This window comes from Barbatula barbatula (assembly GCF_947034865.1).
Source record: "Barbatula barbatula genome assembly, chromosome: 25".
Lineage (NCBI taxonomy): Eukaryota > Metazoa > Chordata > Actinopteri > Cypriniformes > Nemacheilidae > Barbatula > Barbatula barbatula.
The window spans coordinates 16028798-16056540 of NC_136788.1; the positions used below are offsets into that span (position 1 = coordinate 16028798).

The 27743-nt window shown below is 41.0% G+C and overlaps 1 protein-coding gene and 1 long non-coding RNA gene across 2 annotated transcripts in view; one reads left to right on the forward strand and one right to left on the reverse strand.

Moving 5' to 3' along the window:
• syt7a (synaptotagmin VIIa) overlaps positions 1–27278 on the forward strand; it is a 68691-nt gene extending 41413 nt beyond the window's left edge. Inside the window, exons 5-12 of the mRNA XM_079450739.1 lie at positions 4467–4847; positions 9423–9539; positions 20717–20825; positions 21117–21384; positions 21794–21963; positions 22476–22590; positions 22781–22980; positions 23090–27278. Of these exons, the coding sequence (XP_079306865.1) occupies positions 4467–4847; positions 9423–9539; positions 20717–20825; positions 21117–21384; positions 21794–21963; positions 22476–22590; positions 22781–22980; positions 23090–23194 (1465 nt within the window). The 3' untranslated portion in view covers positions 23195–27278. The remainder of the gene's footprint in view (positions 1–4466; positions 4848–9422; positions 9540–20716; positions 20826–21116; positions 21385–21793; positions 21964–22475; positions 22591–22780; positions 22981–23089) is intronic.
• LOC306890774 lies at positions 9877–15879 on the reverse strand. The gene is made up of 4 exons (XR_013786304.1): positions 15668–15879; positions 15045–15303; positions 13826–14012; positions 9877–11772 (listed from the first exon to the last, which is right to left on the reverse strand). It is a non-coding gene; the product is annotated as an uncharacterized lncRNA (long non-coding RNA).
• Positions 27279–27743: the final 465 nt, after the last annotated feature.

Genomic DNA, 27743 nt, shown 5'->3' on the forward strand with positions numbered 1-27743 from the left:
CCAAATCCTTCGCGGTTTGAGAGCCGTATTGTGATATAGATTGTTTTTCTTTCAATGAATTGTGCAGCCCTAATGCTACAGTATCTGCCTTTCACCTTTATCTGGCTCATTTTAAATGTGTCCCTTTAGCACTTCTGATTCTTCCAGCCTCTGTTCCACTGCAGCGTCTGTACGGTAAACCCCAACCTACCTAATCCAACACGCCTTTAGCTACAGCTCTGAGTGCCTAAGACCCGTCCAAATAGAAAGATATGCTTTAAACGTGCTTGTCCATCATATTTAGCCCTTTGACTTTCAGGCCAGAAACGGGGTTCAGATGGGCTGATTAATTAAACATTAAATAAACGTTTTAGCCATGGTGGCTCAGGTGATTTCGATTTTCCTCCCTTCTGTCTGGACGGACAGTGGTTGTTAAATAGCGCCGCTCTGGAGATGTTGGATTAAAACGGTGGGGTATATGCAGATAGCTGCCCAAACTTGTATGAGATGACAGCTGCAGATTCAAGCAAAATCGACTGATGACTGTTTCACTGCATGTCTTGAAACAGACGCTTTGAACGTCGCATTAAAAAAACCATCGCATTTAACCTTCAATTAGACTTCATAACCTTGACTCTAGCAGTCGATGCTGAGAGGAGAGAGATGCTTTGTGAGATCCATTGGACGCGTTTCTGATTTGCCTGTGAAGTGAGCCGACAGATCGATTCAAATTGCATTAGTTTTGTTTATATCGATGCATTTCGCATCCTGGTTGACATTTGTTCTTTGCGACAAAGTTAAAGACATCACAGCCCTTTCCTCTTGGCTGTGATGTCATCGGTTGTGAATTCTGGTTTTGTGTCAATCTGCAGTTGTCAGCCTTATTACTTCAAACCTCGTTTTGCTCTTATCCTGCTGTTGTTGTTAGTGTCGATGTCGTATCGTGAATGTCTGAATAGTGTTTATCGATTCCCTTCACACTTGCATGGTGACCTTTATCGGGTTTACGAACTGAAGACCGATTGTAATGTGTCCTATAAAAATAACCCTTGTCATGTCTACATGAACTCTGCACTTTTTGGTGTCAATAATGCAATGCTTGTCGCTGGGGGTGCAAATGTGGTTATTTTGAGCATCATACTTGTGGTATATCCATTTTTATGTAAGCTGAGAACACATCACACGCTGAAAAGAATTACTCACAATACCAGATAAAACCTCACTGTTCGTTGCCAAAAAGAAAATCGTCTCTGCTAGGCCCCCTGCAGGTTGAGCTCTCTTTTACTGTATTACCAAAAAAGAGAGCCTTACATCTTTTCACAGTTCACAGGACGTTCTGTAATGGCCCGCCCATAGAGCATTAGTATTAGTCACTTCCTGTTTAGTCACACACACACGTACGCTCATTATACAAATGATTATTTATCCAAACCTGTAACTATTTTTCTCTCCCAAATGTCTGTCCTTTCCTCCTCTTCCTTCCTCTATCCATCTCCCCTGCTCTCCTCCTGGCCGACCCGTCAGTGGGACAGTCCCCGGGGGCCAGAAAGGAGCCGCTGGGGGTGGACTCGGGGATGGAGGGGGGTCGTCGTGTAGCGATAGCCTGAGGAACGCGGTGGCGGGTGGCGGTAAAGCTGGCAGGTGGCAGACAGTGCAAAGCTCCCTGCATTCCGGAGACTTCAAAAACGGCAAGTGAGTCAAACCCTCGGGGAAAGAGACAGAAATAGCGAGAGCTGTTTGTGTGTATGAGAGAGATTTTTAAGAAAGTTAAAAATGCCTATGTGTGGGTCTGTGCTATGCTGAGACTCCAGGCCGCCCTGCAGTCTAAAAATAGTTGTTGAATCACTGACTCACACATGTATACTAACACGTAAAAAAGCAGAGATATGGCAATGGCTCAACTTAGTCCATTATAAAACATAACAGCCAAAGCTATGATTCCAAAAAGCCGGTGATTTCATGCACCTGATTCATCCTGCAAACACGATACATTAGAGGCAATAATGATAAAGCCAGAAGAGAATCAGAGAGGTTTCGCTTCGCCCAGAAGGGGTTTATTTTTTCAGTAATGACCGGCTGACTGTACATTACCCTGCTTATTATGCGGGTACTTAGCAAATAAGAAAACACAAATGGATATGAAATATTGATTTGAGCTCGATGTCGACACGAAATGAAATTGGCACTGTTTACTTTAGTGCGTAATGCTGGTCTTTTGTGCACGATTCTGTGGACGGAAGATTGTTATACAGGTTATACATTCAGAATGTATTTTTGTATAATTTGAGCTAAGAGTCCCAGATGTTAAATGAAAAACATGCAGTTTATAAAAAACAATTTAGCTGACATGACTAATATTATCACAAACCGGACTTCACAGCATCATAAAATCAAGACTTGACGGGTAAAACAGCGGTTTGATATCATCAATGATTTGACTATATGATGCAGTTGAAAAATGATTTAAACTTACATTTGATGCTGACAAAGACAATCAGGGATGTTTATATGCACTATTAAGACATTTAGGATTTTAGTCAGGGAACCCACATAACTTTAAAGTAGAATACATGAGAGAACAAAAGACAGCTGTATTAGAGCGACGTGTCTTCAGTTTGTGTGTAGAGCAGAATGACATCGGCAAGCTGCGGGTGTTGCGCACACATGCACACGGGGGGGGCTCAATTTAAGTTTTCTTCACACCCTCAGCTAACACCTTCTCTCTTCCACCATTTCACATATTCTCTGTCTCACATCTCTCTTCTCACACTCCTTCCCTGGTCCTCGATCTTCTCGTTTTCTCTCTCACAGCACGCCCTCCGCTTTTCTCCGTCAGTAATTGGATTCTATTTTAAGGCAGTTATATGTGTGTGTCTCTTGTGTTTGTGTCTCACGCCCCTCTTTTCCTGTCTCTCTCTTCTTCTCTTTCTTGGCTACATTTAACATTCTCTCACTTATGTTTTTCCTCCAACTACTTGTGACCCTTTTCCAGCTAAACCAGTGCCGGTGTTTTAGGGTCAACGTGAAATCACAATTTACCTATTTACTTTGGTTCTTGTGGGCGCATGTGCATTTTATTCCAAAAAAATATGATTTCTAATTAAATTGTTAGTCCTTCCTTTTGAGCTATTTGTTCATTTTAAATCAAAAGTTTACAATCAAGTCCTGCTTTTTATTTTACGTCAATTAGAAACACAGAACATTACATAAGTATAAATTCAGTTTCATGTTGACTTTAACATGTGACTGCTGTGTATGTATGAACATTTCAGAGGTTTATGGCCCATAACCTTCTGTTAATACATTCGGCTCCTGAATTCCTCTGAATTGCTTCCCTATTTAATGGCTTTCTTTAAAATGTTTACAGACGCCTGAGATCAGACCAGGTGGGCAACATCAGGGAAGTGTTTATGGGTGTGAAGAATGAGTCATGCTTGCAGCTCAGGTGAAAATCAAGCTCAAGTTTCAGAGGTGAATTTGACACAGTTTTTAAATTTATCAAGAGTGAAACGGGGCTAATGAGAGAAAGAAAGAAATATAATCACGAAGGGAATAGAGGACATGAGTGACGAACAAAGACGTCGTAGTTGGTTGGCTGTTGAGGGAACGCAGGGGGTCGTGGTGTTACTTAAAACCACAGTTGCAAGAAACGTCGGTCAAATTGAGACGCAAAAGCGAGGGATGCGTGTGGACGTAAAACTGAACAACAGACTAGTGTAGAGGCGAGGGACCAAGATGGGAGGCTCGCAACAGATCAAAAAACAGTCTCCTGGAAGAACAGGTGGTGGGCGACTGACAACGCACACGCCACGGCACACGCATGGGCGTTCCGGACGATCTGGACACACGTCGCGATCGTGTCAGTCACGCACAGCAGGGGGTCGTAAGCAGGCCACACACGCCTCCCAGACGCGTGCTCATCGCTCGCCGTCCGCTCAAGGCAGTCTCACTCGGGCAGGGAACGGACATACGCATGCACACGCACACCTGCAGACGCATTCGGACCAGGGCGGCTCTGGTCTCTTCTGCTACCTGTGCTACGGTGGTTACTGTCTCTGTTTGACTCTTCTCTCCTTTTTTCTCCTTGTCCTCCTCTCCCCGCCCACATCTCGCCCTCCTCCTCCAACTTCTCCACATTCCTCCTCAATACCCGGAGACACCTCCATTGACGATTTCTTTTCATTGTCTCTTTCATCTCTGTCTGTTTCATTCTGTCCCCATTCTTCTCTGAACCTCTCCTCCATCTCTGCACCTTTCCTTCCCCTCCTGCATCTGGATTCCGACTTTAACTTGTCGTCTTCTCTGCATCTTTGTAACTCTCCATCTCCTGCCCCTCCTCAAACCCCATCCAAATCTTCCTCCAAACGCTCCTCCCGCCCTTTTGTTCTCGTCCCACCTTCGCTCCTCCTTCTTCCTCGCCCCTCCATCTGTCACTTTCCCCCGTCTTCCTCTCGTTCACTGTCCACCCTCCTGCTCTGCCCCCACAGTTTAGCCGATCACGGCCTCTCCTTGGCTGCAACCTTGGACCCCATTCCAGCAGGAGCGACGCCGCGGCCCCGCACGTTGTTGCGGCAACAGAGCCTCCAGCAACCGTTGATTCAGGCCCAGGCCCCGAGCTTGGACATCGGGCCGCCCATTTCCCAGAGTCTGGGTCAGCTACACACCCAGCCGGGCAGTGGTGCGGGTGGGGGCACGGGGCCCGGGGGAGGGGGCGGGCCTGGAGGTGGGACTGGCACACAAGCAGATGGCGGAGCTTCACGGTATAGGACAGGCGGTCCCGGGGGGCGAGGCGAACGGGGGAACCCTGGTAGCGTGGATCACATGATGGGTCAGATAAAGAAACGAGGCCTGGATGTTAAATCTTTCCTGTAAGTCATTTAATGTGTGGGGTGTGATTTGTGCATGCCTGTATGTACTGTATTCCTAGCTTGATTTTATGTGATCTATAACTTGTATTAATCTACTGTAATATTGTCATAATACTTTCTGCCTTATGTGAAACAAATATATTTAAAAGAATGCCATGGACCTTTTTTTATGACGTAACATAGCACAGAGCACCTAAAGGCCGACATTCGACTCACATCATATTTGCATCATGTTTGGCAGAAGAAAGAAAATAAGTCATATTGGTTTAGAACAACATATGATGAGTAAAGGATGTTCGTTCTTGTTAAATATCTCAAACTACACAAACCTAGAATCAGTTTTCTCTGTCTGAAATATTTTATGAACACTGTCCTAGCTCTTTAACTGGTAAAAATGATCTTAATGCCTCTTTCTGCTCTGTCCTCCTCCCGGACCTCTGTCTCTTTCTTCTCTCGTCTCTCTCCAGCCGATGTCAGACTCTCGTTCATTCTGTCACACTATATTTCAGCCCAGCAGCAGGATATCACCCCCCTCCCTCAGCGCTCTGCACTGATCTGCTGTTTTCTGACGTACCGTTTTATATGGGATTCATTGCAGCTGAATATTGCCTCTCGTACTGCCTGTCTCAGCTGTTTTATGTGTTAGACTATGGGACCTCATGGGACCGCTGGAGATATGGTACCAGGATGTACATTATGGGTGTGTGCCAGAATATAGTATGTTTGGGCATGAGTGTGTGTGTGTGTGTGTTGATGAATATTTGCATTTTTTTGTTGGATGCATTCCTCTGTGTGAAAAAAGTGACAGTGCACCCAAAAATCAAACTTATGTCATCATTTAATCATCCTCCTGTCATTTAAAACCTGCTTGACTTTCTTTATGACCGCAGAACACAAAAGAAGGTATTTTGAAGAAAGATGATAACCTAACACCGGCGGTTCCCATTCGCTTGCATTAGTTTAGTGTCTATAAAATAGAGGTGAATGGGTACCGCCGTTGCTCGGCTACCAACGTTCTTTAAAATATCTTCTTTTGTGTTTGTGTGTTCCCTGGGTATCCTTGGCGCTGCTAATGCAATGATCTACCAGTTAAGCTACAAGAACACCATAGTATACCATAAAAGGGTCTTAAAATAAGTTGGTTTCTGAAGCTTGACAGCTTCTGGTCCTACTTTCATTATATGGAAGAGAACACCGTAAGCGTCCTTAAAATATCGGCTTTGTGATGAAAGTCATACAGGTCTGGAACAACAGGAGGGTGAGCGTATGACAGAATTTCCATTTTTCGGGTGAGCAGTCTTTATTTACTCTACTTACGTTATGTTTAGCCTTTGGTTTTTAAACATTGCGTTTATTTGGTGAAGCAGCTAAACGCTTCGCCCTGGAGCTCAGAGAATAGCCGTGACTTATTGAGCGCACAGGATTCTCTGCTATCAGCAGCGCGCCACACGTAATGGCAGGATGACAGAGGCCACAGGTCTTCAATAGACTTTTTGGCTGGTTTCATATAATAGCGTTTAACTTTCTCTGTAAATCACTCCGCCTGCTAGCGTTGACCTGCAGAGGAAGGGTGGCAGGTCTCGGCTAAAATGACAAACAATTAACACCACGGAACATCATCTAATTTCCTAAGATGATCCGCATGCGAACATGCAGCAAATCGGCGTGATTGATGGATTTCATGGTTTTCAAGTGATGTAACATGGTTGAATTTGTAAGGCTGCCTCTGTGCGGCGTGTGTGACATTTGGCTGTGTTGTGACGTATTTAATTGAATTATAATAGATGCTTTCCTGAACGGGGTCTGTGAGAGAAAAGGGCTGTCATTTAAACACAGCGATTCATTGATAAATATCTAGGTGTGTTGACACATTGATGGGTCTTCAGTAAGGTAGCTGAATAGGAACACTATTATTGCAGTCCGTCCTCTGCTATGCAATTTTTACATACTGGTTATTCAGATTCACTTTAATATAAAAAAGTAGTTTAACCTGTCCTTTCATTTTCCAGATTAAAAGACCAGTTCACCCAAAAATCAAAGTTAACTTTCTGTTTCAGTGTTTCGTGTTGTTCCAAGCCTGTGGCACGTTGTTCCATGAAACACGAAAATGTCATCATGCTGTTGTGTTTGTCATAGAACAAAAGTATTGGCACCTCAAGAACTACAGAGACAAACTGCATGAACCTTAGACTCATGCAAAGAAGAAGAAAAGTCATACAGGTTTGGAACAACATGACAGTGAGTAAACAATGACAGAATGTGTTTTTATGGTTCATCTGTTGTGTTGTTTGTTAAGGTGTGGATTAAAGTGAATCAGATGTTTGTGTGCTTCTGCACAGAGGCAGGTGTTAAAGTTAGACTCTGGTTACAGATTCATGTTAACCCTGAAGCATTGATTTTCTGTCCTCTGAATCATTACTTTCAAAATGGATTGCTACCACTGGACAGAAGTGAAGAGTGGGAAAGAGTAGAGCGAAAGAGAGAAAGAAAGAAAGAAGGCGTTTTATGTGAAACGTGGGCTATATTTGAAATTGAATACTAGCATAGTGCGTTCTACTTTGAAAATAATTGTATATCTCAATGCAGTATGTAAAACATTTTAATTGCATGCTATCAGGTCAAGGTCAAGTCAAACACGATGCATTGTGGGATGCACTTTTGGCACATGATATACATTAAGTCTTCTGGGCATTCCATGCAATCTTAAATTTGCATACTGTAAACTGTCCAGCTAGTATAATAGTATAGCATTCGGTGTAATCTGGAATAATTAAATGCCGCTCAATGTCAGAGACACAGGGCCTTGAAAATGAGAGAGATGAAAAGAACGTAAAAGTTGAAAGGAGAGAGAGAGAGAGGGAAGCAGGCGGGATGGTACAATTGGAAGGTTGTTGGTGTGTTATCATCGGTCTTGCGATCATTGAACATTTATTAATCCGGCTCTCTGGAAAAGGGCCTTTTTTTATTGCTTTGACAGAAATGATTCCTGTTGTGTGTGTGTGTAGATACACCAGCCGGTAGCTATTTTTTACAGCCATTAAATTCAGAAAGGTAAAAATAGCCGGAGTGTGCCAAAATGGAGGAAAGCCCAAGAGAATATAAAGAAACGCATGCGAGAGAGAGATCGAAGAGAATTCGAGAGGGGTTCGGGGGAAGAGTATTATTACGAGAAAAGAGAAGAAATTAGGAGCGAGAGATTATAATACTTTATGATGATGTGTAGGGTAGGAGAGATTAGTATTTAACGGAATAGACATTCTTTAACATTTCTAAGAGTTTGAAAGTGTATTTTCATTCTTTGCCGAACTGTCCCTTTAAGAGGAGCACTGAGAAAAACACACAGGAAAACAGGAGACGAAAGCTTTTTAAGAGGTGAGAATAGCAGGATATTACAGGGGTGCCGACTCATAGATGACGGGGATTTATTAGGAGAGAGAAAGAGAAATGAAGAATGTAAGGAGAGGAGATAGAGGCTGTGCAGTGACCCAGAAAGCAGCGGCTCTGTTCTGACACCTCACACACACTCCGATCTCAAATAGAAACAATTAGTCCAGATCTCTCCAACGGGCCTCAATTAAGGCTGCAGAGAGAGAGAGAGAGAGAGAGAGAGAGAGAGAGAGGGCGATAAAACACCAATAGAGAGAGTGAGACAGGTGGCAGCGGGAGTCAGACAATGTATCGATTGATAAAGACAGTAAATCAATGTGTGTGTGTGAGACTGTGATTTTGTGTGTGAGACTGGGTTTGATTGTGTGTGTACCAAACCTCCCCACAAGCATAGTTACACCTGAGAACACCTACTGTACATTGTAGGCGTACTATGAGAGATATTGATTATTAAACGTACTAATGGTGCTTATATGAAAATGCTAAAAGACGGACTATGGCAAGTCCCCATTAAGATACTGGGCATCACGAATATGACAAAAATCATAATTGTCAATTATTTACCTCATATCGCAATTGCGGTTATTATTTTCGATGAATAGGTTTTGTATTGAAGCTTGAAATGTTTTATAACGTTCTGTAAAGCAGCCGCATGCCATACTCTTTCTAGAAACATCCAAAACTAAACAAAAGATACAAATTATGTTGTCCAGAAAAACTAAATCAAAGGACACTTATCATTGTTTCGGCACTGTACTTGGTGCCCAAACACACTGCTGAAACGCACAGAAATAAAGGCAAATGGACAGCTGTCATTGAGGCTTTTTGGGCGATTATGTCGTTGTTTAAACCGTAATTTTAATCCTGATTCGTTCAGCCCTAGAAGATACCAAAACAAATGTGCGTGTAGTCTGTCGCGTTTAAAATCATGTTTAAAAGCGAGTGCATCCCTAGTGCATTTTTGCCTCAACATGTTCACACTGAATACAAAGAAAATCGTACGCGAACCGGATCGACACTATTCGAGCAGAGAGTCTGAGGTAGAGGGGTGATATTCTAACTCAACGTGCACTTCATAATGTCTGCTGCCTACTAACAATCTGTCTCTCTGTTTGTTCCCTCTTATCTCTCCTTCCTCCCTGCGCTTCACTGCTCTCCGTCTGTGTTTTGTATGTTTTCTTGGTGAAGGGAAGGGAAAATGGTGGTTCTCTCTCTTGCCATCGGATTGGCTGAGCAGGACGACTTTGCCAATCTGCCAGACCTACAGGAAGTACCGCCCAGTCAAGAAACCCCCCCTGATAAGAGGTATCTGTCAGAGTGTGTTTGTGTGTGTGCCAATGGGTGTTTTAGCCATTAGTCATGTTAGAATGTGTGTGTGTTTGTTTGTTAGAGATGCATTATATGTTTGACCAACCCACTGCAAGCGATTGTGCGCCACAGAGCCCTCTGTGCACTTTAGCCAGCAAACAGAGCATTGTGGGTAATAACCAGCCTTGCGTGGATTTGCCACCGCTCGGGGGCAGCGGATCCCCCATTCACGTCGTAATGAGAAAGCGTGCTGTCTACCGCCATAGGCAGCTGCCATCTAAAGCAAGTGATTGAGAACGCTCTCCTTAGGCGTCACAACACACAGAACGGTGCTACATTTGAAATCAACAATTTAATGATTTGAGCATTTTCCTAAGACAACAATGTGAACAGCACGAACATAAGGCAAAATAGTCATTAAAGGAATAGTTCACTCCAAAATTACATTTCTATCATTTATTCGCCGTCACGTGATTCAAAATCTGTATTTGTAGAACACAAAAGAAGATAGTTTGAGAAATGTCTCAGTGATTTTGTGTTCATACAATGGAAGTCAATTGGGTTTATTGTTGTTTGGTTATCAACGTTCTTTAAAATATCTATATATTTTTCCTTCTGCAGAATAAAGACAGGTTTAGAATTGCATTAGGCGAGTTAGCAAAGAAATGTTTTATTATTGGGTAAACTATCCCTTTTTAATATGTACATTTTTGAACAATACTATTGACATTTTTAAGTGCAGAATACAATATTTTAGAATATATATATTGTTTAAAACAAATCATTTTGAAAATCAGCCCTTCTGCATCTGAAACAGTGATGTCTTTAAACTCTCTGTAGGTCGACGCTCCATATGGTTTGGTCAGAGCTTTAGAAAGGCTGATCCAAAGCGAGTTAACATGCTGTACGTTCGGCTCTATGTCGCTAATAGGTAATGAACTCGTTTATCATGTTAATGAGATTCTCACCTGAGGCCGACAGGGTGTTTAAATGCCGTGGAGACTGTACGGGCCGGAGCTGAGCTGTCGAAGTGTTAGCATTTGTGTCTTATTTCACACCGAGATGTGTGTGATCTTTGTTGCACGTATACAGTTTGCCTTGTTTCTTTGTATTTTTATCTTTTTCTTTCAGGCCTGACTTTTGCATTAGGTCTGTTTATCTTTCCCTGAACACGTTTACACGTTATTTCTTACTTTTTTGTCTCACGCTGCAGTAGGACTGTGTGTTTTGTTGTTATCACACAGTTATGTGCATGTTTAATTCAGCGAGTGACGCCTAGTTTTTATAGCAGAAATTGTTATTTTGTAAATTAATAAATGTTAAAACGCAGATAACATTCAGGAAGCAAATCGTTGTTAATCACTTCCAGATCATTTGTCAAGACAGGTGCATTGCATTGTGGGATTGCACTAATCCATTTAATCCAGATTTGCATCAAAATTTAAATATTGTACTCAGTATTAATAGTGCATAATCCATAAAAAGCTTTTGAGTAGCGCGGTGTTCCTTCAATATTATAATTGGTAGAGATATCCACAAGGGTTTTCATAGCTCATGACTGTCACTTACACACATTAATTTATAAATAAAATACCATTCCTCCATAGACGGCACAGCACACACACAGACACTCTGCCTACATTTCTCAAGGGAAATTCTCTCTGGCTTACCGGCGATCATAGTAAATGTTTTCGCGCTGGATAATGGTGATGAGTCACAAGCTGAATGAGTTTTTGATCATTTGGAGGGCCAACAAGTGATCGGAGCTAATTTAGTGAACGCAGACGAGAGTGGTCTCGCTCTCCCCTCATCTCACAAACAGACTCTGTGTGGCGATTTACGGCGTGCCAAGACCGAGCGTACTCACGTGGTTGGTGGAGGTAATTTACAGACTCTCCAGAGACACGCAGATGACTCTTTAAACACACAGGGAAGCATTAGGGCTCGCACAGATAGCTGTTAATATTATATGTACCGATGCAGGACTGTATTAAGATAAAAACCTAAATACACTTACTCTGTTCATGTTAGTGTTGGATTTATTGCCCACGTAGGATTGCAAGGGTTGATCACCCTCCAAATAAATTCTGTCATCTTTTATTCATCCTCATGTTGTTCAAAAACTGTCTGACCTTCTTTCCTTTGTGAACCACAAAAGATCCTAAATGTCTCAGTGGTTTTGGGTTCCATGTTGTTTGGTTATCAACGTTGTTCAATCTTCTTTTGTGTTCTGAAGATGAAAGAAATTTGTACAGGGTTGAAATGAGTCGAGGGTGTGAAAAAGATTTCCAGTTCATCTTTATTTCTTAGACATTCTGCATGTTTTTGCATGTGTTTCTATGGTTAATTAGAGCTCGAGTTAAATCATGGGCCCACCGAATACACACACATGCAATTAACTCAGCTAGGAAGAACTACCAGACTAATAAAGAGAGGACACTGAGAAACAGAAAGAGAGAGAGAATGTGTTTGAATGGCCAAGCCTTCGAGCTGTTGGCAGATTCTTCTGGCTCATTTGCTGCTGCTTTCAGGGTTTGTGATTACCCACAGTGCCCAGTGATTGACAATCAAACAGGAAGTGCTCAGCAAAGGAGAACCGGTGTAATGCCGTGCAAATGCTTAAGCAGTTAAAATGCAATGTGTAAATGTTATTTTAACTTGAACCGGAGGATGAGAACACATTCACAAACACACGCACGCAGAGAGAAAGGCTTTGAAGTCATATCTGATGGTTATATCTGTATGGAGTGCTCGAAGCAGCATTAGCTAGATTACAGGCACTGAAACAGTGAGGCGCTGTCTTGAATATGTGAGTAAATGGCGTACAGAAATGCCCGGGTCATGAAGTAAATGAAGCCTATTTTTATGATTGTTTGCATTATTTTCATGACGGTTCAAGATGAAGAATGTGACTTCTTTGGCTCTAATACCATCAAATGGAAATGCAAAAATAATGAGGGTTTTCAAATATGTTTCTTACACACATATATGAATGCGCTGGAGCATTTGAACAGAAATCTTTTCATGCAACGGTCATGAAATTTATATGCAAAAACGCATATGAGTTATAAGCTTTATTTTTATTAAAAATATTATTTCTTGTGTTTGTTTTTTTATTTTGGGTTGAAATTTGACCAGATGTGGAGAGTATCCCATGTGATTCACATCACGTCCTCTTTGTCACGTAAACACTGGTCGCACGCACACTTTTCCTCTGCCATTTGGCTGTTGATTCAAGCGTGTGGCTCCTTTATAGAGAGGCTTTGCTTGGGATTTAGGCTGAGGCTCCCACTGTGATCGTGGCATTTAGAATGAATGAATGCAGGAGAGCTGGCGCGCGCGCGCATGCATGCATATAGAGTATAAACGCCTTGCTGTGAAACTCATGACTCTGTTGTGTAGATTTAAACTAAGCCTTCGAGTCTCTCCCTCTCTGTCTAAAAGTGTGTGAAAGTATTATCATTATATACTGAGTTAAAAATCCATAAAACAAAATGTTGATGTAAAAATTGTTCAAAAGAACTACTGCTGTAGATTTTGACATCGGCTGCTAGCTACACGGTTGATATTATTTTGCGTTATTTGTAATCTAATGTTGAAATGAGCTCTGTTGAAACACAACCACAAACGCACACTGCAGCATGTTGTTCTCAGTGGGTTCGTTCTGGATTATAGTATCAGCAGGAATTAAAACCCCCGTGACTAAATTGTGTTTCTTTATTGCCTGTGTTTAAAGTTACACACTTGTGGCCTTTAACAACAAGACACGCAGTGGGTGGGTGTTTTTTTCGGTGTACATACAAGCCTTTTGACTGATACTCATGCTGTGGTTTGTGAATACACATTGTTGCAGGCACACTGCATATCATTTAAATGATTACATAATGAGGTTCTTTATGCAACCCTGTCTGTACCCACACACAACACTGTTGAGCTACTTTTACCTTAGTGAACAATGGCACGAAATTCTATTCTTGTGCTTGATTGTTATCATACACGGAACTCATGTCATGACAATAGTATGACATTTAGTTAAGCAAGCTGTCTTTACCAACTTATCCAGTATAGACACTTAAGAGGAAGTCATTCATTTTCGTTGATACCATCTGATAGTCAGCAATATGACAGAGCTGAACGTAGCGCAACATCACGCAAAGACGCAGTGACGTGACGCAGCGACTGCTAATAGGAATCTAGCGCACGTGAGTCGCCTACCAATGCGCTGAGATACTGCCGTCAAGTAGAAAGAAACTACAAGTGACAAACATTACATATGGACCTACCGTGGTTCAGTGGCTGTTGGTTTGAATGCCCTTGAGGCGTGTGTCCCAAGTTTTGTTGAGCCGTGGACGCGGGTCAGGCCTCAATCTCACACTCATTGGGAATGAATAATGGAGCTGTCCGTGGTGCTGGAACTGTGTTTTGGGTCGTAGGGCTTGTTTAGTCAAGTAGATAAACTTGTGTAATTAGCTGTAGATAAAGAGAAAGTACAGTGTATGTTTAAAAACAGGTGTGAAGAATGAAGGATTAGTGGTTTTGGACGCCGCGGGCCGACAGGTATGATTTGAGGCTGACTGTGCAAGTACACGTCGTTTCATATCCCTCCCTCTTTCTCTACAATAACACACTACCTTGGAATAGTCTCTTCCCATCACTGTGCGTAAATACAACTTGGTGATTAGGATTTTTGTGCATTTTAACGAGTAAATACAGATGAACAGTACGAATTGTTCTTCACGTCACGCTCTGAGGTTTATGCTGTGTGTGGTCGTGCTTGTAAATGGAGGATTGTGAAGGGAAACTTTGTCTTGGGGATGTCTGTTATGCCCAGGAGCATCGGATTTAAATGAACTGTTCTGTTCTGCACGGGCCCAGATTAAATCTGAGATGGACTCTGTGTGTTGTGCGTGTATTAATAGAAGTTTGTGTGTGTTGTAGCGTGGAAGGCTGCCGTCGAAGAAATTATGACATGCTTTGAATGCAACGGATGTGCTAGCGGCAGTGTGTGTGTGCTTGTACTGGACAGGCTTTGACATTTGTCTCAAAAGGCCTGGCGTGTCTCACACACACTCCAAGAAATAATGAGTTATTGGCAGAAACAGGCATGCAGAAACGCGTACGAGCTCATGGCGCTGTGCAGAGTGGGTTGGTTATGTAATGATCTCTGGTACGTTCTTTGTGGTGTGGATGGAGAGAGGATGCTTGTGTTTTGAGAAAAGAGCATCTGTGTGTTGATATTTCCTGCATGAGTTGTTTGTTTCTGATGGGAATGTATATGGAGCGGGTGGGGTGGATGGTTGTGTGTTTGGCGTTTCTCTCCAGCCTGGACTCGCCGCATTAACCTCGGAAAGAAAGAGAGAGAGGTGCGTGCATTGGTCCTGGGGCAGGTAAACGCAGGATAGTATAACAGGTCACGGTGAACCCCCAAACGGCTCGCCTCTGATTGTGTGTGTGTGCGCGTGTGTGTTCGTTTGTTGATGTATGTGTCAGTGAGGCGCTCACCTGTACCTGTCATATATCCTCCTCCTCGTCATCTGTGTTTGCACCGTGGTCTCCTGTTTGCTGCCCCCCAATCCCTCACACTCCCGTGCCCACCACCCCTCGGTTGCTATGCCAACAGCCCACTTTTGAGGTGAGAGTGCTTGGAAGAGCAGATTCCAGATGTCGGGGGAATTTGGGCTCTTTCTGCCCCCTACTGGCAATTCTACACACCTGCAGGCTGCCATCCTCCTCATCCCTGCCGTTTATACTGTAGGTCTATCTGCAGATCCATAAACGAGCCTCATTAGATTCATATAATCGTATCTAATATATATATATATATATATATATATATATCAGGATTCTGATAAGCGTTAAATTGTACATTTATGCAAAGCGACTTACAGTGCATTTATTTTGAAAACACCTTACATACAAATATGTATCTCTGTGTATAAGATTAATAGTTGTGCCATATTGCTTTTTATCCATCTGTCAATGTCATCATTTCGTTCTGCCATCATAAACCCATTTCAGGTGTGAAGAAAGAACTTTAAATCTGTACTTATTATAACATTTTAACATTTATTTTACCAAGAACATAAGCCTACTGCACTTCATTTGCCGCCCCATCGGTACTTTACCTCAGAACCGGAACTTTTCCTTGATCAAACCGGTTTTGAGTCCATTTATGAAGAAAGCGTTCATATTTATCGTAATATTAATAAGAACAGCTGCATCTAATGCCGTTATACCTCAGTTCACAGGCAAACTTTTGAATAAACTGCGCGAGACTGGATAAATGATTCAGCCGTTAGAGACCCGTCCGCGAGTCCTTTATCTGCCATCGATCGACAGACAGGGACAGAACGGCAGAGACTGAGAGAGATATCGACCGAGAAAGACGTGGTCGTCTTGTTCTTTGGTTTTTCTTTGTCCTTATTTCACCTGTTTTCACGGTTGGGGTCACCTCGCGCTCTTCGCCCCTCGCAGCGTTCTCTCTCCGTCGCGCGCGCCCGTTCTCGCCGAATTGTAAACGGACATAAATACACAATTGTCTGGCATTTTTACACATGGAGTTTACACATCAAGAGCTTTACTCTTCGTAGGGTGTAGGGCATAAGCTCCTTGTGGGAGAATTACACAGCGACTTTCACTGAAGTCCGTGTTCTGTTTTAAATGTTTGTTCGACCGCTATAAACTTCGTTTAGCTATAAACGTCAAAGACTTCTGCAACCTGAGGTAATGTGTAAGTCTGCAATAAGTGATCAAATTAACATAACTTACTTTTTATGTACGTTTCGTTACTTACTAAGCGCTCGAGCCGTCCGCTATGGTTGCTATGGTTACTTCTTAACGAACTTCAGTTCGCGCGGGGCGTTTTGGGTGAACTCTGACTATTTTTCTTTTAATTCATTCAAAGAAATCTTCGAAAGTAAGAATATTATACAGATCACACAAAGAGGAAAATAAAAATAAAAATTTAAATAAATAAATACAGAAAACAACAGCAAGTATTTCTCCTCTTTCCTATGGACACATTCTAAATCCACCAGAAATAATATATATAAAAATATTTTTTAAAAAGAGCATCCATAAAAATAGACGGGATATTAAATTGAAAAAAACGTCTGCATAAACTTTAACAACTTTTAAAAAATTTGATTGTTTATGAGCAATAGAGATTTTTTTAATTCTCCAGTTCTAACTAAAATAAATTGCAGTTAAGTGCAGATTTTCCAAACTTTTGTTTATGAATATAATATTTCTATAAAATATAGAAATTCACCACATAATCAAAAATTTTACATTCATTTGTATATTAACATATAATATCTTTAAGAGATAACATATAAATAATTTATGGGAGAACTCTGACTAACTTCTGGTGTTACCTTTTCACGCATCTTCCGTTCCGCCGCGAAGCAGTGTATCGTTACTTCCGCTAGCGACTTCATTATGGAGTTCACCAATTCCCTTACGCAGCTGCCACAAATACGGCTAGATGACAAGTCGATTACGACAAGATCAAAAGCTAGATAAAGGATATACTTTCTTCCATGAACGTCTACCTATGAAGGTAAGTGTTTTGTTTTCTTTTTTCGTTAGCAAAGGTGCTAGGGTAAGTTCTGGAATACGTGTTCTGTCAGTCAATAACGTAACGAAATGTTAACATGGCTAATACTAAACACAATAATAATCTTACCGATGTCTTGACCACTTCCATTTTAAATTATTGTGCGACTGCAAAACAGAAATTCTGATACAACTTGGGGGTTACCATGGGAATTAGAGCTTTCAGTTCTTCAGCCCCATATCTCTGGAACTCAATGCCCCACTACATTCAACACTCTACGTCCATAACCATTTTCAAAACTCAATTTAAAAACTCATCTTTTCAGACATATTAGCTTTAATTTTTAATTTGGTTTGATTGTAAGGACCCTACTCTTTCGCCAATTATTTTTAATAGTATTATTATGTTATTATATTGGCAGTTTATTTTCTCTGATTCAATGTTTAATGGATTGAGTAAGGTAATGGTAAGGTGACCTTGAGTGTTGAGAAAGGCGCCTATAAATAAAATGTATTATTATTATACACTGCTTAGCGAAAAGGCGAAAGTTGAATGACGTCATTGTGAAAAGGGCCTATTATAAGTAAATCATATAATAAAGCGATTAATATTAACAAAATATCGACATTGTCTGATTTATTTGTGGGACTTGAGAATTAAAATCATTACCCAAATTCACACCTTTCCGATGAAATCATTTTCATCTCTGTACTCTCCACTTCTTCAATTTTCACTCCATCTCAATGGCAGCTAAGTGTGTGTGGGTTAATAACAAAAGTAACCAGTCAACCAGAGAAAAACAAGTAAACTAACCTGTGTGTTTCATTTTACGTTAACCAATTACTGACTGAATCCTTTACAGAGTTCATTTAAAGGGATTCTCCACCCAAACATTTGAATTCTGTCATGAATTACCCTCTAAACACGTATACATTTCCTTTTTCGGTTGAACACAAAGAGAGATATTTTGGAATAATTTTACGAACCAACAGTTCTGAAGCACCATTGACTTCCAATAGTAGGTCAAATGTAAATGGTAGTCAAAGTGCCCCAGAACTATTGTTTTCCCACATTCCTCAAAATGTCTACTTTTGTGTTCAACAGAACCAAAAAATTACTAAAAAATGTGTCCTACTATGGCAGTCAATGATGCTATTGGTTGCTAACATCATTCCAAAATATCTCTCACCATGTTCAACCGAACAAAGAAATGTATACGTGCTTTGAACAACTAGAGGGTGAGTAATTCATGACAGAATTTTAATTTTTGGGTGGGAGTATCCCTTTAAGCTGTTTTTATGAACGTTTTAATCCCCCACCTCTCTCCCCTCCTTTTCAACCCCCCCGGCCAGCGTCTATTTCTGTTTGTCTGTCTGTCCCGCTTTGCCTGCTGTGTACGTTTTTGTGTACAGTCAACAATGTCTGTGTGTCTTCAACATTAAATCTGTGTTCCCATGATCCGTTTTGGTGCAATTTCTGTGAATTTGCAAAAGTGCCAAGGTCGAGACGTTTTACCGAAGCAGATGTGTTGACAGACAGACACTTTATGGTTTGTGCGTAAACCTCCCCGCCCGAGCTAGTTATGTCCCTCCGGACCACCTCTGCTCTCCTTAGACTGGTGGGGATCCAGCTGTGATTAATTTACTTGTTTAAAGGCACAGTTTACTCAAAAAGACAATTATTATTATCTGTTTTCTGTGGACGTGAAAAGGGGTGTTGAGCAGAATGGATTCTATACATTTTCTGTTCCGTTTTAAAAAGGACATTTATTTTGCTGTCCTCTGTCATTTCATGTAATTTATTTACCGTCAAATGCAATTGAAAACTTCGGTGTATGTTAAGGATATAGAGAATTACTGTAAGTATAATGAGGAAAATCTCCAGGTTTGTTTGGAAAACAAAGGCTTGTAATTGAAAATGTCCGTCATATTTCTATTGTACAGCATACTGTCTTATTGCTTTAGTTAAAGTAAAAAGTTTCGCCTTGGGAGTCTGACAGCTGTGCTCACCATCCGTTGTGTGATGTTGAAGGAAAAAAATGAGATCTAATGGGCTGGATATTTTGCTTAACACCTGCTTTTATGTGTCACACATACAAATAAATTCAGATTTGTTTTGAGCGAGTCAATGATGAATGAAAAAGATTTTTTGGGTAAACTACACCTTTAATGCAAAAAAAGTTGCGAGACTATCACTTTACGTGAATGATATCTCCCTGCCAATCTAAAGACAGAACGCTCCACCTTCCTCCGTGTCTCTCTTTTCCCTTCTGCTCTCTGTGTCCTACTGTTTGTGTCATTACTGTGTTCCTTTACGCTGTTTGTTTATTCGTTCTCTATTTTCTCTTTCCAGCTTTCTCTCTTTCTCTTTAAAGCTCTCTCTGGAAAAACCAAACACTTTCTCCTGGTCTCTTTGTCCTATTTGTGTTCCTTTTCTTTCATTGAACTAATCTGAAATGTTTCTAGCTCTGTGTGTGCTTTGGTTTAACTTTCGTTCCTCGCTTTCTCTCTCTGAATGACCAAACTCAACTCTTGTCTTTCCAGACCTCTCTTTCTCTAGCAGCTGTGCTGGTTTGGTTGACGTCTCTCTCGTGGTTTTGTTTGACTCTCCAGTCGTGCCAATAATCTTCTGCCTTTGCATCGCAGATAAATGTCTCTCCTCCATGTTTGTCTTTCTCTTTTCAGCTGTTACTGTCACAGTTTTCACCTGTGTTTGTGTGTCGCCTTCATCGCTTGTCTTTGTTTATGTCTGGTGTATCTCTCACGTTCTGTCTCTCTGTCCTGTAAATAACTGAATATTTGTTTCCTTTTAATTGTGTCTGAATACCAAGTGTCATACCGATGTCTGTCTTTTGTCTCTCTCCTATTCATCTTCTTTGTCTCTCTCTCTCTCGCTGTCTCTACTTTTGGCCCCGGTTTATATTGGTCCTGTCAACTAGTTCAGTAGTTTAGTCAAAGAATAAAGGAATGTCCGTGGAAGTTCAGTAATTTGACAACAGTATTTGTGGTTACAATGTTGAAGAAAATTATTTAGACTCAAGTTTTGTTTTTCCAAAATAAAATAAATCACACATTGTTGATAAAGGACACAACTGAACCCAGAACATTCCTTTAGATTTTTCACTCTAGGCCGATAATCCCAATCCAGCTTCAGACGGCATCCCTGGAAAACGAAACGGATTGTTGACATCTCTTCGCGTTTGTTGAGATTTATTAACCATGAATATTTTTGCCAGTTTGTGGTCTTGTTTGCATCGATTGTTTGAATGTTCATTTGTTTGTGTTTATTTTTTCAAGCCTGTTATAAACTGAAGTAACATTTTGTCCTATAATGGTTTTTATTGTATTACAAGAAATGTATGAAAATATTTATTTTATATTTGTTGTGGCTTTTTGTGTTCTGGCTTTTGTTCTGACAATCAAAGGAAACTTATTTGTATGCCTGTTATTATTTTGTCCGTTTGTACATTTTGTGATGAAGTCCGCGGTCATCTGGGTTTGATTTGTTGGATCGGTGGCCGGACGCTAAAAACGCACTGTGAAACTCAGGAGCCATGTGAAACATCACAGGTGCTTTGAGTAATCTCACTCTTTCTCTCTCTTCTTTCCTGCAGTAGGATTATGGGGAATAAGCCAGCGAACAGTCCTAAGGGTCACCCGCCGGACGCAGACGGTCATTCTTCGGTGTCTGACCTCGCAAATTCCCTGACTGGAGACATGGTGATGGTATGGCTATGTGTTTGTGGTGGTGGCTATGCATGGGTCCGGTTGTGTCCAATTATAAAATAAAATTAGATGAGAAAGATCATAAGTCATCTCTAGATCCTGAGTTTAGTTGTGAACGTGCAAAGCTGTACTTAGTGGAAAATGTTCATATTCAAGTTTGCTGTTTTGCTAAATCTTAAATCTTCAGGAATTTTAAAGCTCAATAGTAAACAATAAAAGTATTTTAATAGCAAGGTCTGTCTTGAAAAAACAAAGATGAACAAAAGATTTGTTCTTTCAAACTTTTTGCAGTTGTCTCCAGGGTCTGAAGACGATGATCACGAAGGACCTATTAGCGAGAAACTGGGCAGGATTCAGTTCAGTTTGGGCTACAGTTTCCAAGACACCACTCTGACGGTGAAAATCCTCAAAGGTCAGGACCTGCCCGCTAAAGATTTCTCCGGGACCTCCGACCCCTTCGTCAAAATCTACCTGCTGCCTGATAGAAAGCACAAACTCGAGACCAAAGTCAAGAGAAAGAATCTCAATCCTCACTGGAACGAAACGTTCCTATTTGAAGGTCTGTTCTGGATGAACGACTTTTTTATGTTCCTGCTATAGATCATACTTTTGTTGGATGAAGCAATTCTCTATATTTAAGGTTCATCTGTTGGTTTATCTGTATAATCTGTAGATGAACTCTTTCTATCCTCTCCCAAAATCCTACAGGATATTTGTGCATAGTAAAATAGCAATGAGCATGATGTTTTAATTCACGTTATTGTGTTTCAGTGTGTTATATTTAGAAAAATCTTAAATGCTTGTATAGTTCGCTTTGGACAAAAGCCGCTGCCAAATATATGTAAATGTATTATATGTGATGTTCAGAGCAAAAGCAAACAATTTATTAACTCTCATAATGACTATAGCTAGTTGCTTTTTATATAAAGACAACTCAGAGAATTTTCACGTGTCAAACCCCTTGACAGGTTTTCCGTACGAGAAGGTGCGGGAACGAACACTCTATCTTCAGGTGTTGGACTACGATCGGTTCAGTCGTAATGACCCCATCGGGGAGGTGTCCATCCCTCTGAATAAAGTGGAACTTGGACAGCTGAAGACGTTCTGGAAGGATCTGAAACCCTGCAGTGACGGCAGCGTGAGTCACCCCACGCCTCGGTTGTTTCGGATTTTGATCGGGTTTCTGGAAGAAAAAGATGAAGCGTTACACCGACATAGAGATTAAACCTGCAGTCCTGTATTAAAGTTTTACATATAGCTGTGCAGAATGTCTAAGCTGCATAAAATGAATGTCTGTGGGACTCGAACGTTTAACTTCAAGTATTATGTAAAGCCTGTTTCGATTAAGCCCCCGGAGGCAAAAATAGCGAGTTTCAACAACTATAAGAATGGTTGAGGATTTTCATAGTAAGTTTCTGGGTAGTTGATACTGGAGTATACACTGTGGAGAGATATAGTCATATAAGATACAGTATATGAGCTGTGACCTGTAAAACATAAAATGTGAAGACACTGAAACCAAAACCATCTTTGGGTTGAGAGCCGACCCCTCATAGATCTCGATAACAGAATGCAGTTCTTCCTTTCACGAATGCAGTTCATTCCCACTGAGTGATTAATGGTTTGCGATGCCTGTTTTCTGTGTTGCAGGGAAGTCGTGGAGATCTGCTGTTGTCTCTGTGTTATAACCCCACTGCCAACACCATCACTGTTAATATAATCAAAGCACGAAATCTCAAAGCCATGGACATCGGGGGCACCTCAGGTACACTGCAGAAAATAACCCAAAATATATACAGTACATGCATGCAAACACACAGAAACACAGCACAACAAGCAGAAAACACACAGTGATTGCAGTTGCCCATAAAGAAAATGACATATGTTGCACAGTTGGATTGTGACAGGTCTGATTTGCATAACTCACTCTCTGTTTTTCCTCGGATTGGCTGCAGACCCCTACGTGAAAGTGTGGCTAATGCACAAAGACAAGCGTGTGGAGAAAAAGAAGACGGTGACAATTAAACGCTGCCTGAACCCCATTTTCAATGAGTCCTTCCCATTCGACGTGCCGGCGCACGTTCTCCGAGAGACCACCATCATCATCACCGTCATGGATAAGGATCGACTGAGTCGCAATGATGTCATCGGAAAGGTGAGGACACACTTTACTGTGCCCAAAGATTGTAGTTGTAACCTAATCACCTCAAGAGATTTTCCTTTACCGTCTTTCTGAAAGATATTCAATTCTCTCTTTCTCTCAGATTTACTTGTCATGGAAGAGCGGACCAGCTGAGGTCAAACACTGGAAAGACATGTTAAGCCGGCCGCGCACGAATGTGGCGCAGTGGCACGCCCTCAAAGCCTAATTCGCCTAATTCGTTTCCCCGACCCCATTTGACCTTTGACCCGAACCCCGTCCTTATGCACAAGACAAACTTGCTGCCAGACGGCACAACACGGGTACTTTTAGCCATCCGACCTTTAACGTGTCTCCTCATTTTTACTTTCGCCTATTCTCGTCCGGTAACATGTAGTGTGAAGACTTAACAATCAACCGATCATAAATGATCTCCATGACACTGTACGCAAACGGTCCTTTACATTTTTTTGCGCTCGGAACCTGAAAGTCGCTATATCAAACAAAGCCATTTAACAAAATGCTCTGAGAGCGCTCGAACCGTAACTACACGTTACCAGGACGTTTTCCTTCCTCTTCTGTTTGTCTACCCACAATTCCCTCGCGGTCCTGAGCTGGAGAGGTCTGACACGTCCCTGATCTGTGCTCACCTGTCGTCTTTACCTCTAAGTGAGTCTATCCCTCATGTCATGAAATACAACCAAGCTCTTCGTCTAGACCCGAAGCTCATGGGATCTCATTTGCCAGCTTTTAAATTGGCCACTGCTGGAACGGATCAAGTCACTGGAACTCTGGGAGTTGTATTTTTCCAGGGCTCAGACGTCCCGTGTGAGTTTTTCAGCGCCCGGAGGGCCCCTGTAATTAAAGCCATGAGGGAACGACGGGCTTTCTTTCCATTAACAGTCTCTGTTTTTTTATTTACGTCTCCATTTATAGTTGTTTTTCTCACAATCCTTCTCCTCTCCAAGCCTTTTCTGTTTCTTTCCCACTTGACTGGATTTTCCGTATGTTTTTTCTCGCCATGCCTTCGCTTCAAGTCTCCGTCTCTCTTGATCACTCTTCTCTCTTTCTTGTACGTAAACAGTTCAGATGGGTTCAGCCGGAAACTGACATCTTACGCCATCAGGAGACGGCGAGTGAACCTCATCGTTCTATTCTCTTTTCCTTTTTTTCTCTGTGGTTTCTTTTTATCGTTGGCACAATAGTTGTGAAATCCCTGTTTTTCGCCGGGATCCCTCGTTGTTCGTGTGCTGTGAGTGACGTGCAGTAGACTCCACAGAAATAGCATAAAAACTTTAACCACCAGGGGCGGTGAAGGGCAAAACACACAGGCTTCCTCTACGGATCGTTCCACTGATTTTTGGAGATCGTACAGATGAAAAAATATGACTTGATGTTATCTTTTCCCCAAAAAGATGTTTGAAGAAATCTGAAAACGTTCTTCCAGATCTGCTGTGAAAAGCAAAAAGTTTGTCCATTTTTTTGCGCCGTGTGCACCATATAGTTCTTGCCACACTTTGCCCTAGTGATGTGATTTTGTGTGTGTGTATGTGAATGGGTTTCATCTTTGACGGAAACCATTCATCTAGCGGAAAACACCTGCTATTTACCCGCGTATTTGTGTGCGTGAGACTATGAGCAAATCTCACAATTCACCCCAAAATCAAAGATGAAAAAATAAGAAAGCATATTTACAGTTTTTGCATTGTGGGACAGCTGCAAGCTATTCACTAATCTATCACCATGTCTGTTCCAAACTTAAAATGACAGGTAACTTAACGTACTTTTTTTACATGGGTTCAAGTTAAGTTATAAATCATTATTATGAGCTTTCCTTTGCGAACAGGGTTAAAATAAGAAGACCGTTTTTTTTGTACTTGCTACGTAAAATAACTTATTTGTTTGTTTTTTTACTGAAAGTTACCGATTGCAGCTTAAAGCACGTATGAAGCCTCTTTGCTGTAATACAAGTTTAATACAAAAATGAAAACAAGTACTATTATGATGTATCAATACTGTCATTTGGTGTATTGATACGTTATACTAGAAATGGGAAATACAGTCTTTGCATTACTGTTGTGAAAACTGGAGGCAGTAATGTGCTTATGTGCAATGTTACAATGTTGAAAACGGATCTTAACTTTACGAAAAAATATTTTTTATTTATTTGGGGTTTGGAATCAGGTGTTGTGAGAATCTCTCGTGTGTATTATGGTCATTAACGTGTATCTTCATCGATGTGAAAAATAATCAAAGTGTGTGAATATCCGGTTCTATTTTCCCACGGCCTCCTCTTGTCTTATTCTGAGACTCTTATCACTTTCTGCTGGAGAAACGTGATCTGCACTTTTTAATGGTGTAACACTGAGAACTATAATAATTGTTAATACAATAATAAATAGCTTTTGTATTTTAAGGGAGGAGTTTCTTTTAAAGAAGAAGCAGCAAATACCGGGCGGCTGGACTGGTTGAGAGAGTCACTCTCTCTCTCTCTCTCTCTCTCTCTCTCTGTCTCTCTGTCTCTCTATCTCTCTGTGTGTGTTTGTTACTGTAAGTGCATGTGTCTCATCTGGACTCATGGCGTGATGTGTTAGGTCGAGGTGCTGCGTTTCTATGGAGCGTGCCATTGCCATGGGGTCTCTATAGGGACCGAGCGACTCCGCAGTTATGTAGAGAGTCTCAGCGTGACAGAACCAGTCTCACTGCAGCTCAAGAACAACATGTTCTTCTGAGACCTTCATCTGAACCAAAAAACCTGGTTATCAGGGTTGTTTTGTTCTAGCTCATAACTTGTACCAGTAGCGGGATACAATAACAAAATGCAGTTTATACAATTAAGATAATCCAGAAAATTGAAAGCTTTATTGACTTGACTTTTTGTTTGACTTTACTGTACATCTATTTTGCCCATTAACTGTACACCAGAAATGAATAAATATGAATAAAGTAAAAGAAATCCCTATATTCCACAAAATAACAATGGCAATAAAGTCACAGAGAAACGGTTGGTATCAATTTCATCTATATGTTTTTTTTAGCAAAATTTAAAGGGCTTGTGAATTGAAATGTGAAACGTTTTATTATATCTAATAAAATATATTTATTATATGTTTAAAGTTATTCTAAATGGGCCTTTAAACTAACTCAATCGCTTTGTAAAATAATGTGTACTGAGTACTAAACCCGAGATTAGACATCTAAAGGTGTGTGATAAAGCAAACCGTAACGCTTCTTGTAGTCTGTATTTAAAACTCCCGAAAGCCATCTTGGATCACTGGACCGTTTAATAAAGCACTTTCATACGTTCAATGTAATCGGATAATGATATAGTTTGAATGGTGATCTCCATCGTTTAGCCTTTAGTGTACACAGTTTAGAGTTTCAGCATGTTTTGTGTGTCTGTGTTGAGGTCACCTTGCTCTCGCTTTGATCATTTGGCCGCTGTAGCTCTGTGTTCATTCACGCGAGAATCACATCGATTGTTTTACTGGTGCTACCAAGCTTGTGTCAACTAAACAGCTTAAAGGAACATTTTTCCCCGAACGTCACCATTTATCCACCAAGTTTGTATACATTTCTTTGTTCTGATGAACACAAAGATATTTGGAAGAATGCGATTCATCAGTTCTTAGTTCTCAAAAGTGCTCCAGAACTGTTTGCTTTCTTACACTCTTTAAAATATCTTCTTCATCATTAGATTTGGAACAACTCGAGGGTGAGCAAATGAAGACAGAATTGTCCTTTCTGGTCAACTTTTAACAAAATCTGTCTCGGATAGCCAATTTCCAAAACAGACACTTTTGTAATCGTCTAAATGATTGAATTAAACAAACCCGTTTATTTTTGTTTACATTTATTCATGACGCAGACACATTAAATCTGTTGAACACATCTGGACTGTTTGTTGAGTTTGCACAATTGAGCTTATGTAGTATTTTTATTCTTAGAAAACTTAAGTCAGCAAAAGAACTGAAGCGTGTGTGTGTGTGGCCTTGCGGCTGTCTGTGTGTGAGGGAGGGCCACTGACCTCTTTGCTGACCGGTACCTTTGCTCCCTCGGCGTGTTTGATAAATATTGTGATTGTTCGCATCACTCCGGATTATTCTCGTCATGGGCCTCTTGTTTAGCACTTTGAAAAGAGAAAAACTGATCTAAACTTACACAAAGGATCCAAAGTAGCACTCGTCTTGTGACAGTTTGTCTTGGCGAGCTGGAAGATAATACATGGCTGCATTTGAGTTGTTAAAGCAATTTTCTCCCATTTTTACACAAAATATCCTGAGAATTCAAGATGTGGAATATTTCTCACATTACAGCACCAAAACAAATATGCTCTCAACAAATGTTTTAGTGCTGTTTGACAAATAGACACAGATCGTCTCATATTGTGTATGGTTTCCCAATAACAAAACGAGCTTGGCCGTTTGTCACTAGGGATGCACCGATACCAGTTTTTCTCTGCCGATCCGATTCCGATACTGAACTTTCAAATATCGGCCGATACCGATCCAAATCCGATATCAGTTATTGTTGACCTTTTAAGGTTTAGAATGTCTGTAACTCACACAGTCATTAAATTTATCTGCTTAAAGTCAAGCTTTGCATATTCATGAAATACATCAAAACTTAGATAAATATTATACACAGTATGACGGACATCTTTATTAAGGACACTGTACTAAACTTATAATTGAAATACATTATATTTAATCAAGCTATGGAGTCATCCAAATGACTGTGGTGAGGAAGGCGGGATGAGAGCCGTGACGCGGGGCCGG